Here is a 14,086-nt window from a genome sequence, read left to right as displayed (position 1 = left end):
TATTGGGACATTATTGGGAAAAGCAGCTTATATAGCATTCCTTCTCTCTCTCTCGTTAAATAGAAGATGTAGAGAATTATTTTAATTTTTATTGAACAAAAGATGAAACTTCATAGATGACGGCTCCTGGACGGTTCCTGAAAAGTCTATGTCTGTTCTGGCTCCAATAGATAGGTTGGTTAGATTAGAGATTTCCTGGGCTAGAAATTAACATCAATTTTTTTAAACTGGGACTTCATCTTAATCACCATGTGCTCCACCACCAGACATGCTTAAGAAGTTCATTTCCATATGTCCCAGTGAGATGCTAAGATAATTGTTTATTTGTTCCTTTAAAGAGCACTATGAGTATGCACACTTCAGAACTCTAGAATAAATTATACTGTAGAATATATATATATATATATATATATATATATATATATATATATATATATATATATATATATATATATATATATATATATATATATATTGGGGGGAGAGATAATTGTTGCAGGTGCCTTCCCATACAGTGTATTGGCTAATTGGCTATCCAGCCCTAGACATTATGCTGCTGTTTTTGTCATCATATGTGATATGTTTGCTCCATGGGTTGTATATCCCCAGAGAAAGGTCTCTGTAACTAAGTCGCTAGATCTGTGCAGAAAAGTGAACACTTTCTGACAGCATGGTCGGCTTTTGGTTAATGAGCACTGAGACTGAATAATCCTCAGGTCAGGACGGAGTCATTTTGCATGCATCCACAATGCACTTACCTTTGGATAAGTGGGCTACAGTCAGTGCATTGTTTCTTCCTTATGTTCATAAAAGGCATTAATCTTATTCTAATAAGTACAGAATATACACTTAATTAACAAAAAAACCCACCCTCTCAAGGAGTTTAGTTTTCTAATTATTTCCGTCTGCAGAAAAGCATCTTCATATCAAAACAGATAATGATTTAATGGTTAGCTTGCACATAGTTGTTTTAATTGCATTTTAATGCTTTAATAATTTTAACATAATGGCACTAAGCCAGTGAAATCAGTGGGATCCAGGGAACCCATTTGTGTGCATGGGAAAACAGACAGGCATACACAGAGAACGTGCACAAGGAATTTCAAAAGTGGTTTGTGGTTGTTCCTGCAACCAGTCAGAAGCCACGCCTTGGTTTTCGAATGGTTCCAGGAGTTGAATGGACTCCCGGAATGCATTCTGTTCAGCAGCCAAGGTACAACTGCATAACAAGAGTGAGAAGTGTTTGGACGTCCAGATGTTGATGAACTACAACTTGCATTACTTCTAACAAGCATGACTAGTGGCCAGGGATGACGGGAGTTGTAGTTCATCAATACCAGGTAGGCCAAAGGTCCCCATATCCAATGTATAGGATTGAGCTGTTGGAAACCAGTAGAATGCACAGGAGTAAGTCTCACTGGAATCTGTGGTCTTACTTATGATTAAACCTGCATAGGATTGCACTGTTAAAAATAATAGTATTTATAGCTGAGGTGCCCTGCAGCTTGCATTTACTACATTTACTCCAGAGTAGTTTTGAAGGGGAAATTGCATTGCATCGATATTATAAGTAGGTAAAAGATTTTTAAAAAAAGAATTGCACATCCTTCATTGGGTCCTGCAATGCCTTGCTTATATCTTGAGTTGCTACTGTGTTAGAATTCTCCAAGTTTCAGTTACTACCAAACAGTGACAATCCTATCCACTTTAAAAGTACGTGTGTAAGCTAAGAAAGAAAAAGAAAATATAACAATTAATTGAGAGCATCAACACTTTTCTTCGGAGAATAAATTCTTTTTGACTTAAACAGGAGACAGTTAACTTCTGAAAAGCATCAAGACTGATGATTTTGTCTATATGCCATTGACCTGGAAGCTCAACCATTCAGACTAATAAATCAGGCAATTTATATTTAATCATTAACTAACTCCCGAGCTGAACAGCTGTTCAAAATTAGAAATGGGTCACCCCGGCCAGGATGATATTACAGGCAATCTATAATGCATTAGAATAAAATTATAGTGATTTTTAACTGTCTGGAAATTTATTACACTACATGTTCCAACTCTTAAACCCTTGTTAGCCAATGTCACTTGTGATTTATGATGCTGGGGTGGTACAGTAAAATTACTGAAGATTTAAATAGACAATCATTCTGTGTTTAGTAAATCTTCAGATTTCAAAGCTAGTTTGTAGAATGAGGTAGGTGCACTTTATTGTTTATGACTTACCAGCCAGTGACAATGAGGGAAAGAGAATGGATAAATCAAAATTCCTTCCTGCAAGTTAATGGGTTTGTTTGGTTCACTTCAGCTAGTGATTTAAGAAAGGAACTAATAGGTTCTGTAAAAGATACCAGATAGCAAGAATGTTTTATATTGAAATAATATAGAATTGTGGAGTGTAATAGCTGCTACTTTAAAAAGCAAAAACTGTTGTAATCTCCTTTGCTGGGCATACTTTCTGCATAATGAAGTTCAGTTTAATAGCTGTGTTTTGAAATTTCAGCTTCATTCTCTGAGAGCCTGTGAATGTGTAGCTGTTTGTTTATTGATTATAGGATTTGTATCCTGTCCCTCATCACAAGTGGTGTCAGGGCAGATCACAAAAAAGGGAATAATAATAGAATTTTTTAAACCATGATCACCACTCCATATATTAAATGTTACATTATGGCCATGTTACCATGTGCATGACATCTACATTGCAAGCACTCACACAACCAATTGGGAAGACCTGGTGGAAGAGGAAGCCTTCAGTTGGTGCCACAAGATAAACAAAGTAGGCACCAGCCGAAGCTTGGAAGGAGGCACCAGCCAAAGGCCCTCTGCCAAATCATAGATCTTGTTATAACTCTGGGGTTTCTTCCCAGCAAGAGGTTTGATGGGCACCTAAGTTTTGCCATGGGTATGGAATGATTAGACAGTTTGAGTTTTTGCACATATCTCTGCTTAATATATGCTAAAAGCTGTTAATGGGTTGGCCGGCAATGATAGCCCCATATGGTCAGGCTCGGGACTTGGGAACCTCCTTGACAACCATGGGGCTGTCTCAGTATATCATTGATTCATCACATGTTGCTGGGCGTACCTTTGACCTGGTCTTCGCTATAGAGCATATTAGTAAAGCTCCATTGGTTGGTGACTGCTTAAGTGTTTGTCTCAAATGCGCTCAACCTGCCTAATTCTGTATTGATCTTCACATTTTGGCAGAAACTCTAATCTGAGACCAAAAAACAACAACCACTTGTGTGATTTCCCCATGCTATTTTATAATTTTGTCTTTCAGTCTGAAAACGTTCGCTGGACCCAATCTATTAAAACCTTTGAAGTGCAAGAAATAACAGTGTGTGGGGATGTTTTGTTAACGGCAGCTTTTGTTTCTTACATTGGATCCTTTACCAAACCCTATCGCCAAGAGCTGATGGAACACATGTGGCTTCCATTTCTGAAATCTCAAGAAGTGAGTGTTTGCAATGCAAAACTTGGATTGCAAGTTGGACTCTGTTTCAGCATGGATTTTTTTTTTAAACGAAAATGCAGTTCTGCTTTTCTCCAACTGAATGCAATTTATTTACCCAATGTGCCATTGCCAAATAGATTATATCTGCCCTTATTCACAATACCATCTGGTTGGCTCTTTTGTTAACTTTATTATAAAGTTATATTTCTCTTTGCTTCGAAGATTCCCATTCCAGTCAGTGAAGACTTAGACGTGATTGCCATGTTGACGGATGATGCAACAATTGCAGCATGGAATAATGAAGGTCTGCCCAGTGACAGAATGTCAACCGAAAACGCCTCTATTCTTACAAACTGTGAGCGCTGGCCACTTCTCATAGACCCCCAACTTCAAGGAATAAAATGGATAAAGAATAAATATGGAGCTGACCTTAAAATCATACATCTAGGACAGAAGGGGTATGTGTACATTGAAAAAGTACTCCTGTGCATAAATGACAACATGATACATTTCTTTTCCAGCCAAGGTGGGTTTTAACTTATATAATCAAAAGCTGGCATTGCTGTTTCAGAATAGATCTCCTCTCGCTTCTGTTTAACTCTGTGCTTATCAAATCTGCCACTGCAGGGAGCCCTCCTAGTTCACTGAATATATCTCGGGTGCTTCACTGTAATGTATCAATTAAACTTGAACACAGGCTTCAGGTAATGCTCTCTGGTAGCTGTTTTCCAGTGCTACAGAACAGGAGGTCTCTGATTTGGCCATTGGGATCCTCCCTCCATCAAGCGTACAATTGTTCAAGCTTCCTCAGTTGCAAAACAAAAACAGGTAGCCTGGACACTTTCACTTTTGTATGAATCCAAAGAGTGAGCAGGGAGTGAAAGGCAATAATAATAATAATAATAAAGCAAGGAGTCAGATCATCGCTAGCCTACTGTAAGGTTTTTGTAGGATGGGAAGCTTTTGAAAAAGTTTGCTGACTGATCTCTTGTGCTGTATAGTAGAACACTTATATTTGGGGGGGGGAGGAGTCTCTCAGTGCTTCCCCCCCCTTAATCCATTCAAGATGCCTGCTGGGAAGGGGAATAGAGAGTTATGTGCCACCACTGACAACTAACAGTCTCATACAGAGAGAGAAAATCAGAAAGCAGTAGTGTCATAACCCAAATTTACTTATATGGGTACTTCTGCTGCACTACCATTCCCCCAGCTCTACCACGTCAGATTTCTTCACTTCCCAGCTTCCCAAACTTCTTCGCTTTCTATAGACGTTAGTAATCCACCCTTAGTATCGTCTTCTAATCCTATTTTGTGTTGTTACATAAAGGTTCCTGAAAACTATTGAAAGAGCTTTGGCTTGTGGGGATGTTGTCTTGATTGAAAATTTGGATGAAGCAGTAGACCCTGTACTTGATCCCCTGCTTGGAAGGAACACAGTTAAAAAAGGGAAGTAAGTACCTTCTGGAAGAGGTAGATGATGATCCTGTGCCTTTTTATGTCTTGTTCCTTTAGGCAGTGCATTGTGAAGCAGGTGTATTGATACTGGAAATTTGGATGTGGCTCTTGGAGAATCTAAATCTTTATGCAAACATCAGAATCCTAATAGAAACAACGTAATTTATGGGTGCACATATTGTCCCTAGTTAGGAACTACAGAGTCTGACCACTGGTCCATCTAACTCGATGTTATCTAACACTGTCTAGCAGTGTCTCTCCAGAGTTTTAGACATGGGTCATTCCTACCTGTATAGAGAAGTTTAAAACGTTTGATGCTTCATTGTGTTTTTAGATTTTGTTGGAAGCTTTCCAGTGTGGCAACCTCAGTCAGATGGGCGGGGTACAAATAATAAAGTTGTTGTTGCTGCTGTTGTTACCAGCTGTACCTGGCATTGATTATTACCTGTACCTGACATTGACTAGGAGAAACACCTGTCTGAAAGGCCGGAGAGGTGCTGCCAGTCATTGTAGACAATACTGAGCTTGGTGGACCAGTAGTCTGACTCTATCATTCCTAACTGTGCCCATTCAAGTATTCTCCCATTTAGTTGAGAAAAGTTGTCTTAAAGAAAGGGAAATGTGCCACCAGGAAATTAGAAGTTTTGGGTTCTCAACATATATTCTTGACAATAGGCCTACATTTACAACATGTGTGGGTGTATATCTTGGGGGACATGTCGCTGCTTGCCCAGCTTGCCAACCTCCTCTCACCCTTCCCTCCACCTCCATCCTGTCTCTTCTTCCCCCTGCCACAGCAACCCTTTAGACTTTCTCCATTCCACTGCAGCAGTTGCTGTGGATCCCAAGGCTCCTGCCTGAGGGAAGGAGTGGTAAAGCCTTCAAACCAGGTGCCACTTACCTTTGGGGAAAGGCATTAAAAGTACTAAGGAGGGACAGCTACATCTCTCCCCACACTTCTTAAATCTCACCAAGCTGCCTCATCCCCTTAGACTTTCTCCTGTGAGGAAGAGAGAGGTGGTTCAGGTGAGCCATGAAGGAACACTCCACTTTCTTCAGACCTTCTCCCACAAGGAGAGGAAGGAAGGGTCAGTGGCCCAGGCAAACCACAGACGAACGCACCACTCTCTTGAGACCTTCTTGTGTAAGAAGGCGAAAAGTTGTAGCAGCCCAGGGAAGCCATGAAGGAATCCCCCCCTTCCCTTTAGACCAGAGTTTCCCAAACTTGGGTCTCCAGCTGCTTTTGGTCTACAATTCCCATCATCCCTGACCACTACTAGCTAGGGGTGATGGGAATTGTAGCCCCAAAACAGCTGGAGACCCAGGTTTGGGAAACACTGCTTTAGACCTTCTCTCATGAGGAGGAGGAAGGTGGCAGGCTGTGGAGGTAGAGTCACAACAGCCTAGGACAGCTCTTCAGCAGCCATCCTGCTTGGAAGAGAAGGCTGAAATGGCATAATTTGTGTAGGGGCAGCAGAGCCCCGACCTGTTGTGACAGTTCCTCTGCAACTTACCTGGACCATTTGTTGGGCCACCTGTTACTGCTGCTGCTGCTGCTATGATGGCCTGGCAGCTCTCAGAAGATGGTCACATTGCTGTAGTTCACAGGGCCACCTGTCTGTGACTTAAGGAAACTGCAACATGACAACACTTAAAATTGCATGTATGGAGATGTTGATTGGGACATTATTTGAGTTTATGTGAACTACATTATTTGAACTTTTGTGAACTTAATTGTCATCAGACAATTAAGTGTATTGTTAATTGTAATTGATAAATTAATACAAGGGTATAGAATAATTTTTTACATTTTGATTTTTTTGTTGAAGGAGTTGGACAAACTTGTGCCCAATCTCAGCTACCTTCAAATAACATCCCCCCGTGTTATTTCAAATACAGTGGTGAAATACAGAGACGAAAAACTCGCTAGATGAAAGGCATTCGCTAGCGAAAGGCTGTCTCGCAAGACGAATTTTCCTATGGGCTTGCCTTGCAAGACGGAAAATTTTTTTTCCCGTCAAACCGCTATTCTCCCATTGGTGCTTCGCAAGACGAAAAATTCGCTATACGACAGCACTCGCAGAACGAATTATTTTCGTCTTGCGAGGCACCACTGTACCGTATTTTTCCATGTATAAGACAATATTCTTTCCTTATAAATAATTGGCCAAAATTGTGAGTCGTCTTATATACAGATAGCGATGTGTACGATTTTCAGTGGCGGGCAGCCTGTGCCCCCTCCCAAAAAAGCTCAACAACCTTGTTGCATTCCCAAAAAATAGTGGTTGTCTTATACATAGGGGCATGTTATACAGGGAAAAATACGGTACTTTTTTTACTTAGACAAATCTTGGGCTTACCCCCAGGTCTCCTGATGCCTCACTGTTGGTGGCCGGGTGAATTGGGGCTTTGGCTACCTCTGTAGGGGAATTAAATTGGTGTGTGTGTGTGTGTGTGTGTGTGTGAATGAGAGACAAGGGGATCTTCCAAATGAGGATACACTTCACTAGAGTGCCTCCTAACAAAAGTGAATGCTGCAATAAATATATTCATTTCTGGAGGTGCCACAAGACTCTCTGTTGGTGTAATGCATGGTTCTCCCCAAAGAATTGAATAAGCAGTGATTGATTTAATTGCTCTGCATACGACTGAGTCCTTCCATTCATTTTAAAAACATAATCCATTAAATAGTTGATCACATGTTGTACAGGTCTGAAGCACCAGTTTTTGCAGCAAAGTTTAGCAAAGTTTTCAACATTTTTTGCTTTCTTAATTTTCTTAATTTTAGGAATTGTGTCAGTGTTTGTGCCTCCCCCCCTCCCTAATAAAGAAAGACTGGAAAGAGGCAGATGATAGATATGGTGCAGACCAACAGTTGAAGTTCATTAATAATTGGAATGTTGTAGAGTATGAAGTAATGAATACTAATTACTCCTTTCATGTCTGACAGCACCCTGTGGACCAATACATCAGCTCAGACTTTAATTTGGTTCTAGTAATGGTTTTATCAATAGTACATTAATTCTGTGTTTGAAAAGATATACAGTTGAACCTGACCCACACACTTGCTACTGCTGTCATAAAATGACCACATACTGACAACAACTGGGTAATTACAAATAATTAGATCCACTGAGCTTCAGACAATCCTAATTTTAAGTAAAATATATCTTACAATAGCAATCGACAGAAAGCATCGCTGGGAAGATTTATCAGCTTGTGCTCCTTCCAAAGCAAATTTACTAGCTTTGCATATTAGCAAACCTTCTGCTCTATGAAGCCACTTCATAAATTTTTTATCCTGGCTCCGTTTTATTGAGATTATTCTTGAGCTGAAAACTTGCTACGTTAAAAAAGATGCAGCCCTGCAATATGGTGTCTTAGAGATGGCACAGCTATTGTTTTCTGTACTAAGCACTGGTCTAGAGAGAGGTGTGCACATAAGATGTGGCTCACAAATATTGTGCATGGATAATAGCCATCCATAGTGTAAGGCAGGCATCCCCAAACTCGGCCCTCCAGATGTTTTGAGACTACAACTCCCACCATCCCTAGCTAACAGGACCAGTGGTCAGGGATGATGGAAATTGTAGACCCAAAACAGCTGGAAGGCCGAGTTTGGGGGTCCCTGATGTAAGGAGATATCAATACAGTTGATATCTCCTTACACCAGGCATCAGAAGGTCGGCTGATCAGAAGGTCGGCAGTTCGAATCCCTGCGATGGGGTGAGCTCCCGTTGTTCGGTCCCAGCTCCTGCCCACCTAGCAGTTCGAAAGTATGTCAAAGTGCTAGTAGATAAATAGGTACTGCTCCAGCAAGAAGGTAAATGGCGTTTCCTTCTGCTGCTCTGGTTTTGCCAGAAGCAGCTTAGTCATGCTGGCCACATGACCCGGGAAAACTGTCTGTGGACAAACGCCGGCTCCCTCGGCCAGTATACTTTAAGTAAGCCTACCAGGGCTAAGAAGAGGCCAATTAATATTTGTTGGATTCTATGTTTTGCTATATATAGGTGTGTGTGTGTGTGTGTGTGTGTGTGTGTGTGTGTGTATACACGTTTGATAATATTTAATAGATAATATTAAACAGTTTCCTTCTATCTTAAATTAGACAGTTCTGTGTGTCTAAGTGCAGCAGCAAGATTATTAACTCACTTGTTTGATACATAGGAAAGGCTCCTCTTTTTTTGCTAGATGTGCAACTTTTTTTTCTCTTCTCCAGTAGTTTGACCAACTTGAACAGTTGGCCTGCTGTGATTGCTAAGTAACAACTCTACACCTGATATGTTCAAATTCACTCTCTGCATTAGCTGCTAGAGTTCGCCAGTTTGATGTAGAAGCTTTTAACTTCAAACAGCAGGTTTTGAAGCAGGGCTCTTTAGATTTTTATTTTTTTGAAAAAACACTTTCCCCCCTTAAAGCATGAAGATACTGCTCACATTTGCTTTCTTTCCCAGGAATCTGCTTGCCACTTTCTTCACCTTAAAAGTTTGCCTAAGCTGTTCTCAAATGCAGTAGTTTGTTTGCTTGTGGGTTTCTCTTCTCCCTCCCCTCCCCATCAGTATTTTAGGCCCACTAAGCTTGTTCATTTGAGCTATTTTTGTCGTCCAAAGTCCTGGCCTAAAGTGTTTTGTACTACAGCTGATTACAGGGTTCCCTTGAGGCTACTGATACCTCCACCTTTTGCAAAAATGGGACCAGTTTGGCTATTTTAAAAACCCAGATTCATAGAACAAGTTTGCTATTGGTACATGCAATTGAGAACAGCTTAGGTAAACTTTTAAGGTGAGAGCCAGTGTGGTGTAGTGGTTAAGAGCGGTAGTCTCGTAATCTGGGGAACCGGGTTCGCGTCTCCGCTCCTCCACATGCAGCTGCTGGGTGACCTTGGGCTAGTCACACTTCTTTGAAGTCTCTCAGCCCCACTCACCTCACAGAGTGTTTGTTGTGGGGGGGGGAAGGGAAAGGAGAATGTTAGCCGCTTTGAGACTCCTTAGGGTAGTGATAGAGCGGGATATCAAATCCAAACTCTTCTTCTCTTCTTCTACATATGATTAGACATTATTATATTTGTTTATTGTTCTAAATGTTGTAGTAGTCAACCTGGAAGTGACCAATGTGTGGACTGGGGATTTAGTTGAGGGGGCAAAGATGGAATTTCATAGCATTACATATGGAGAAGCAACGTAGCCTCCTATGCTTTTATTGAAAATGTGATAGAAAAGTAAACAGCAAGGTTTGTACATTTTAGTTTTGCATTTCCTTTTCCCGCAGGAGAATATTTGTGTGCATAAATGACTTGACCCATCTGGGTCTATATCTCTCTGAGTATGAGTGAACTCAGCTGCTTTTTCATTTTCCTCTAGAGGTCTCTACATAAACTTTAGATTCTCCTCTGCAACATGGAGATGAAGTCCCACCATATTTGTCCAAGAATTTTATTTACATCACCTATTCAAGGTTCTAAAACTTGAGCCCATGCTTGCTACACCGTCATCTCCCATACTATCTTAGACATAAATGTCTTGCTGAATCTGACATACTGATTCTGTGGTCTCTTCTCCTACTTTTGGCTAATGTCATAGCTGACCCATAAGAGCAATAGCACAAACATTTATTTTCCCCACACCTGCAATTAACAAAAAACCCAATGTAGCTGCAGTCATAAAACTCACTGAGTCATTGTGCAGTGCTTGCCTTTCATAGGTAATAACCACAGAAATTGGGGGTGATTTATTACTTCTGTGCAATGAGCACCTATAAAGTAGAATCTCAGTGCAAGACTCCAGAACAAGCCATTTTAGCGTTGCAGTAGCAGAGTATTGTTCCCCAGGTAAGATTCTTGATAAACAAACAAGAACAGTGAGTTACAAAATTGCCCTCTTCATTCTGTTGATAATTTCTGAGCTCAGTCTTCCGTTGTCCCCCTGCATTATGGACCTGCAGTCAGCTTAGTCAAATGTTCAGCATATACGGTGCACCCAACCTTTTCCTACACATTGAAATGGCAGTGGAAACTTGTTATTTCATTTAGCTTGATAAAATAGTACCATACCCAAAAGAGATCTGTCCGTGCATGTGGATAGTTGTTTTGGGCTGTCTATAAATTGGGTGCATACATCCTTCAGAATGGAAGTTGGCATGATTTTTTTCATAGCAATCAACAGGGTGCCATAGGTAGAGCAGCACTGCTCACCAGGCATCCCAAAGGTGAGTGTCGCTGCCAGTTACGAAGAGGCAAGGCTGTTGTTCCCTCTGCTGCCTGCATTTCTTACTTCCTCTTGATCAAGGGGATGGGGGTGTCACCTCAGAATTGCCCTGCCTTCTGCCTGGTGCTCTATGCCTCTCCCCTTCCCCCCTCTGAGTGCAGAGATTGTCTCACTCTTGTGCACCTCTTCCTCCCCGGAAGGAGCTGGGAAGATGAGGTGAAGGAATGGGTGAGAATCAATGGATATTTGCTTCTCCCCCTCCCTGTCACTGGTCTCTGATTCTCTGCCCCTTAGCAGTGGGCCCCATAGCCCACTGGGCCTTTCCTCAGGTTCGTCCTCTCCCCATTCTGTGCTACCCCTGGGCTCAACCTCCTCCTGGCTCTGTCAGCCCTTGACAATGTTGTCCCCAGTGGCCATACTCCTGTTTTTAGCTCATTTGACATTTTCAGTTCATTGATATTTTTAGTTCTCCTACTCCCCGTGTAGGTTAGAGAACAGGACATGATCCATCAGGAAAAGAGAGGCAATAAAGGGGGATAAAAAGAGAAGTGAAATTATTCACATGTGTTAGAAAACTGAACTAGCTTCACTTTAAGGGGTCAAGTTTGAAATAGGGATACCGGTAGCTATATAAGGGGAGGCAGTAAGAAGTACCGGTACATTGCTGGCAAACATGGATGTCAGCACATTACTCGCTACAAGCATGTTCCTCAGGAGGGGAAGAATACACAGGATACATCCTGCATTTCATATAATTAGTTTTGAAATACAGATGTCCACAACTGTTTATAAGTATCCTCTTGCAAAATCGCTCAGTCTATATTTATTGCGTCCTTACAAATCATTTGTAACCCAAACAAAAAATTAGACAGATGTTTATTACAACTTAGAAAATTGTAAAGATGAATGGAAAAACTGGAAGCAACTGTTTCATAATTTCTATGTTCATATAAATAAGCAAATACAGTATAATACTTTTCAGCCTTTCTCAGACTAATTCAGAAAATAGTGAAGTGGGACATGAGCAAGCGAAACCATTGATACCAATAGGAGTAAGTGATGGACCTGGCCTTCATTCTATAAATTTTGGGTTAATCTGGCATCCTTATTTAATATCCTCAACAGGCCGCTTATATCAGGTGCATTATTACTAATATCAGAAGTGAAAAGTATTGGTGTTGGTGTCAATAATGGGAAATGGATAATCCCTTTCTCAAACAGGTGTAGTAGTCAGAGGCATATAAGTGGAATGCACCGCCGTACAACTCTGTCTCATATGAAATAGTTTCTGTATTTATCGTAAGATGCTGATAAGCTGCATTAATCAATGCTGTGCTTTGTAACAGTTTTCATTTTAACTGATACCAGGTATATTAAGATTGAAGATCGAGAATGTGAATTCAACAAGGATTTCCGTCTCATCCTTCACACTAAGCTGGCTAATCCTCACTACAAGCCAGAGCTGCAGGCTCAGACCACTCTAATTAATTTCACAGTTACAAAGGATGGTTTGGAGGACCAGCTGTTGGCTGAGGCTGTTAGTATTGAAAGACCTGATTTGGAGACTGTGAAGGTAAACACACGTGTGAATTAGTCAGCTCTAAGCGCCCTCTACAAAATCTGTGTATCTCTTGTCATTTGTACTAGTACGTATTACTAGTGAATATGATGGTATTATGGCATCACGCAGTAAATCAGAGTTGGCTTTGTCAAGGCATCACTAAGTGGAAAATAACACTTTCCAGTTGTGTTTAGATTAGACTAAATGTGTATGTTCAGGGCAGAGAATGCATTTCCATCACCCGGCCAACTAATCTTATACCCTGTCTTGCAGGGATTTGGTAGAAATTCAGTTCATTTCTCATTTAAAGTTAAGCCTGTCTAATTCACACTTCTTGAAACAATGTGTGATCCAAAACAGAGCCACCCTGCCAGATTCACACTTTTCCAAATTTTGCAGTGCTATTCTCAAGCCAGGTAATGTGTACAAAAATGCCTATACTGGGGTAAACTGTGCATAGAATGCATATATTAGTGAAAATCACATACAGGAATTCATTATATTAAGGAAAATTGCTTTGCAAAAATGGGTGTATTGAAAGAAATTTCATTCAAAACTGTACAGTGGTAGCTTGGAAGTCGAACGGAATCCATTCCAGAAGTCGTTTGACTTCCAAAATGTTCGGGAACCAAGGCACGACTTCCGATTGGCTGCAGGAAGTTCCTGCAGCCCATTAGAAGCCACAGAAATCACATCAGACGTTCAGGTTCCAAAGAACGTTTGAAAATGGGAACAATCACTTCAGGTTTTCAATCATTCGGGAGACAAAATGTTCCGACTCCTAAGGCATTTGAAAACCAAGGTACGACTGTATATTGATTCATCTTCGTGAGGACTTTAAAAAATATATCATAAACTGATGCTGCCATATGCCGTTAGGAGCGTAGGTCAGTGCTATAGATGAATGTTAGCAGGATAAGCCATCATACCAAAATTTTAAGTGGATCTTGCATGCAAAAAATAATATGTAGACCATGCTTAAATTCCATTAAACTTTAATAAGCAGGGGATAGCAACATACCTTGCCTGTTCCACACAAGTGTGCCTGTACAGGTGAACAAATATATAAACTAGGTAGTACACTTACACTGTGATAGTCTGTTTCACACCCAAAGATGGCTGGAAGCACTCACAGGCACATACAATGCACTGTGAGAATAGATTCTTAAAAGTTCTTCTTGCTATCAGTTATCCACATTTACAACTAAAACTTTTTTCCATTGTGTTTGCCAGTCTCTTTTGACAAAACAGCAGAATGATTTCAAGATTCAGCTGAAGCGCTTGGAGGACGATCTGCTGTTTCGCCTTTCCGCTGCTGAGGGCAGTTTCTTGGGAGACACTGAACTCGTGGAGAAACTTGAGACCACAAAGTCGACTGCTGCAGAGATAGAGATTAAGGTACTTG

General features: G+C 40.9%; 1 protein-coding gene across 1 annotated transcript in view; it reads left to right on the top strand.

The window, feature by feature from the left end:
• The window catches only part of DNAH11 (dynein axonemal heavy chain 11), a 139,684-nt gene that overhangs the window by 103,464 nt on the left and 22,134 nt on the right, over nucleotides 1-14,086 (top strand). Inside the window, exons 63-67 of the mRNA XM_033166182.1 lie at nucleotides 3,289-3,462; nucleotides 3,685-3,920; nucleotides 4,790-4,912; nucleotides 12,489-12,693; nucleotides 13,915-14,079. Of these exons, the coding sequence (XP_033022073.1) occupies nucleotides 3,289-3,462; nucleotides 3,685-3,920; nucleotides 4,790-4,912; nucleotides 12,489-12,693; nucleotides 13,915-14,079 (903 nt within the window). The remainder of the gene's footprint in view (nucleotides 1-3,288; nucleotides 3,463-3,684; nucleotides 3,921-4,789; nucleotides 4,913-12,488; nucleotides 12,694-13,914; nucleotides 14,080-14,086) is intronic.

The sequence above is a fragment of the Lacerta agilis genome, chromosome 12 (assembly GCF_009819535.1).
Source record: "Lacerta agilis isolate rLacAgi1 chromosome 12, rLacAgi1.pri, whole genome shotgun sequence".
Taxonomy (NCBI): domain Eukaryota; kingdom Metazoa; phylum Chordata; class Lepidosauria; order Squamata; family Lacertidae; genus Lacerta; species Lacerta agilis.
Note: the sequence above shows the minus strand (reverse complement) of the source record. Positions and strands in the feature narration are given on the sequence as shown.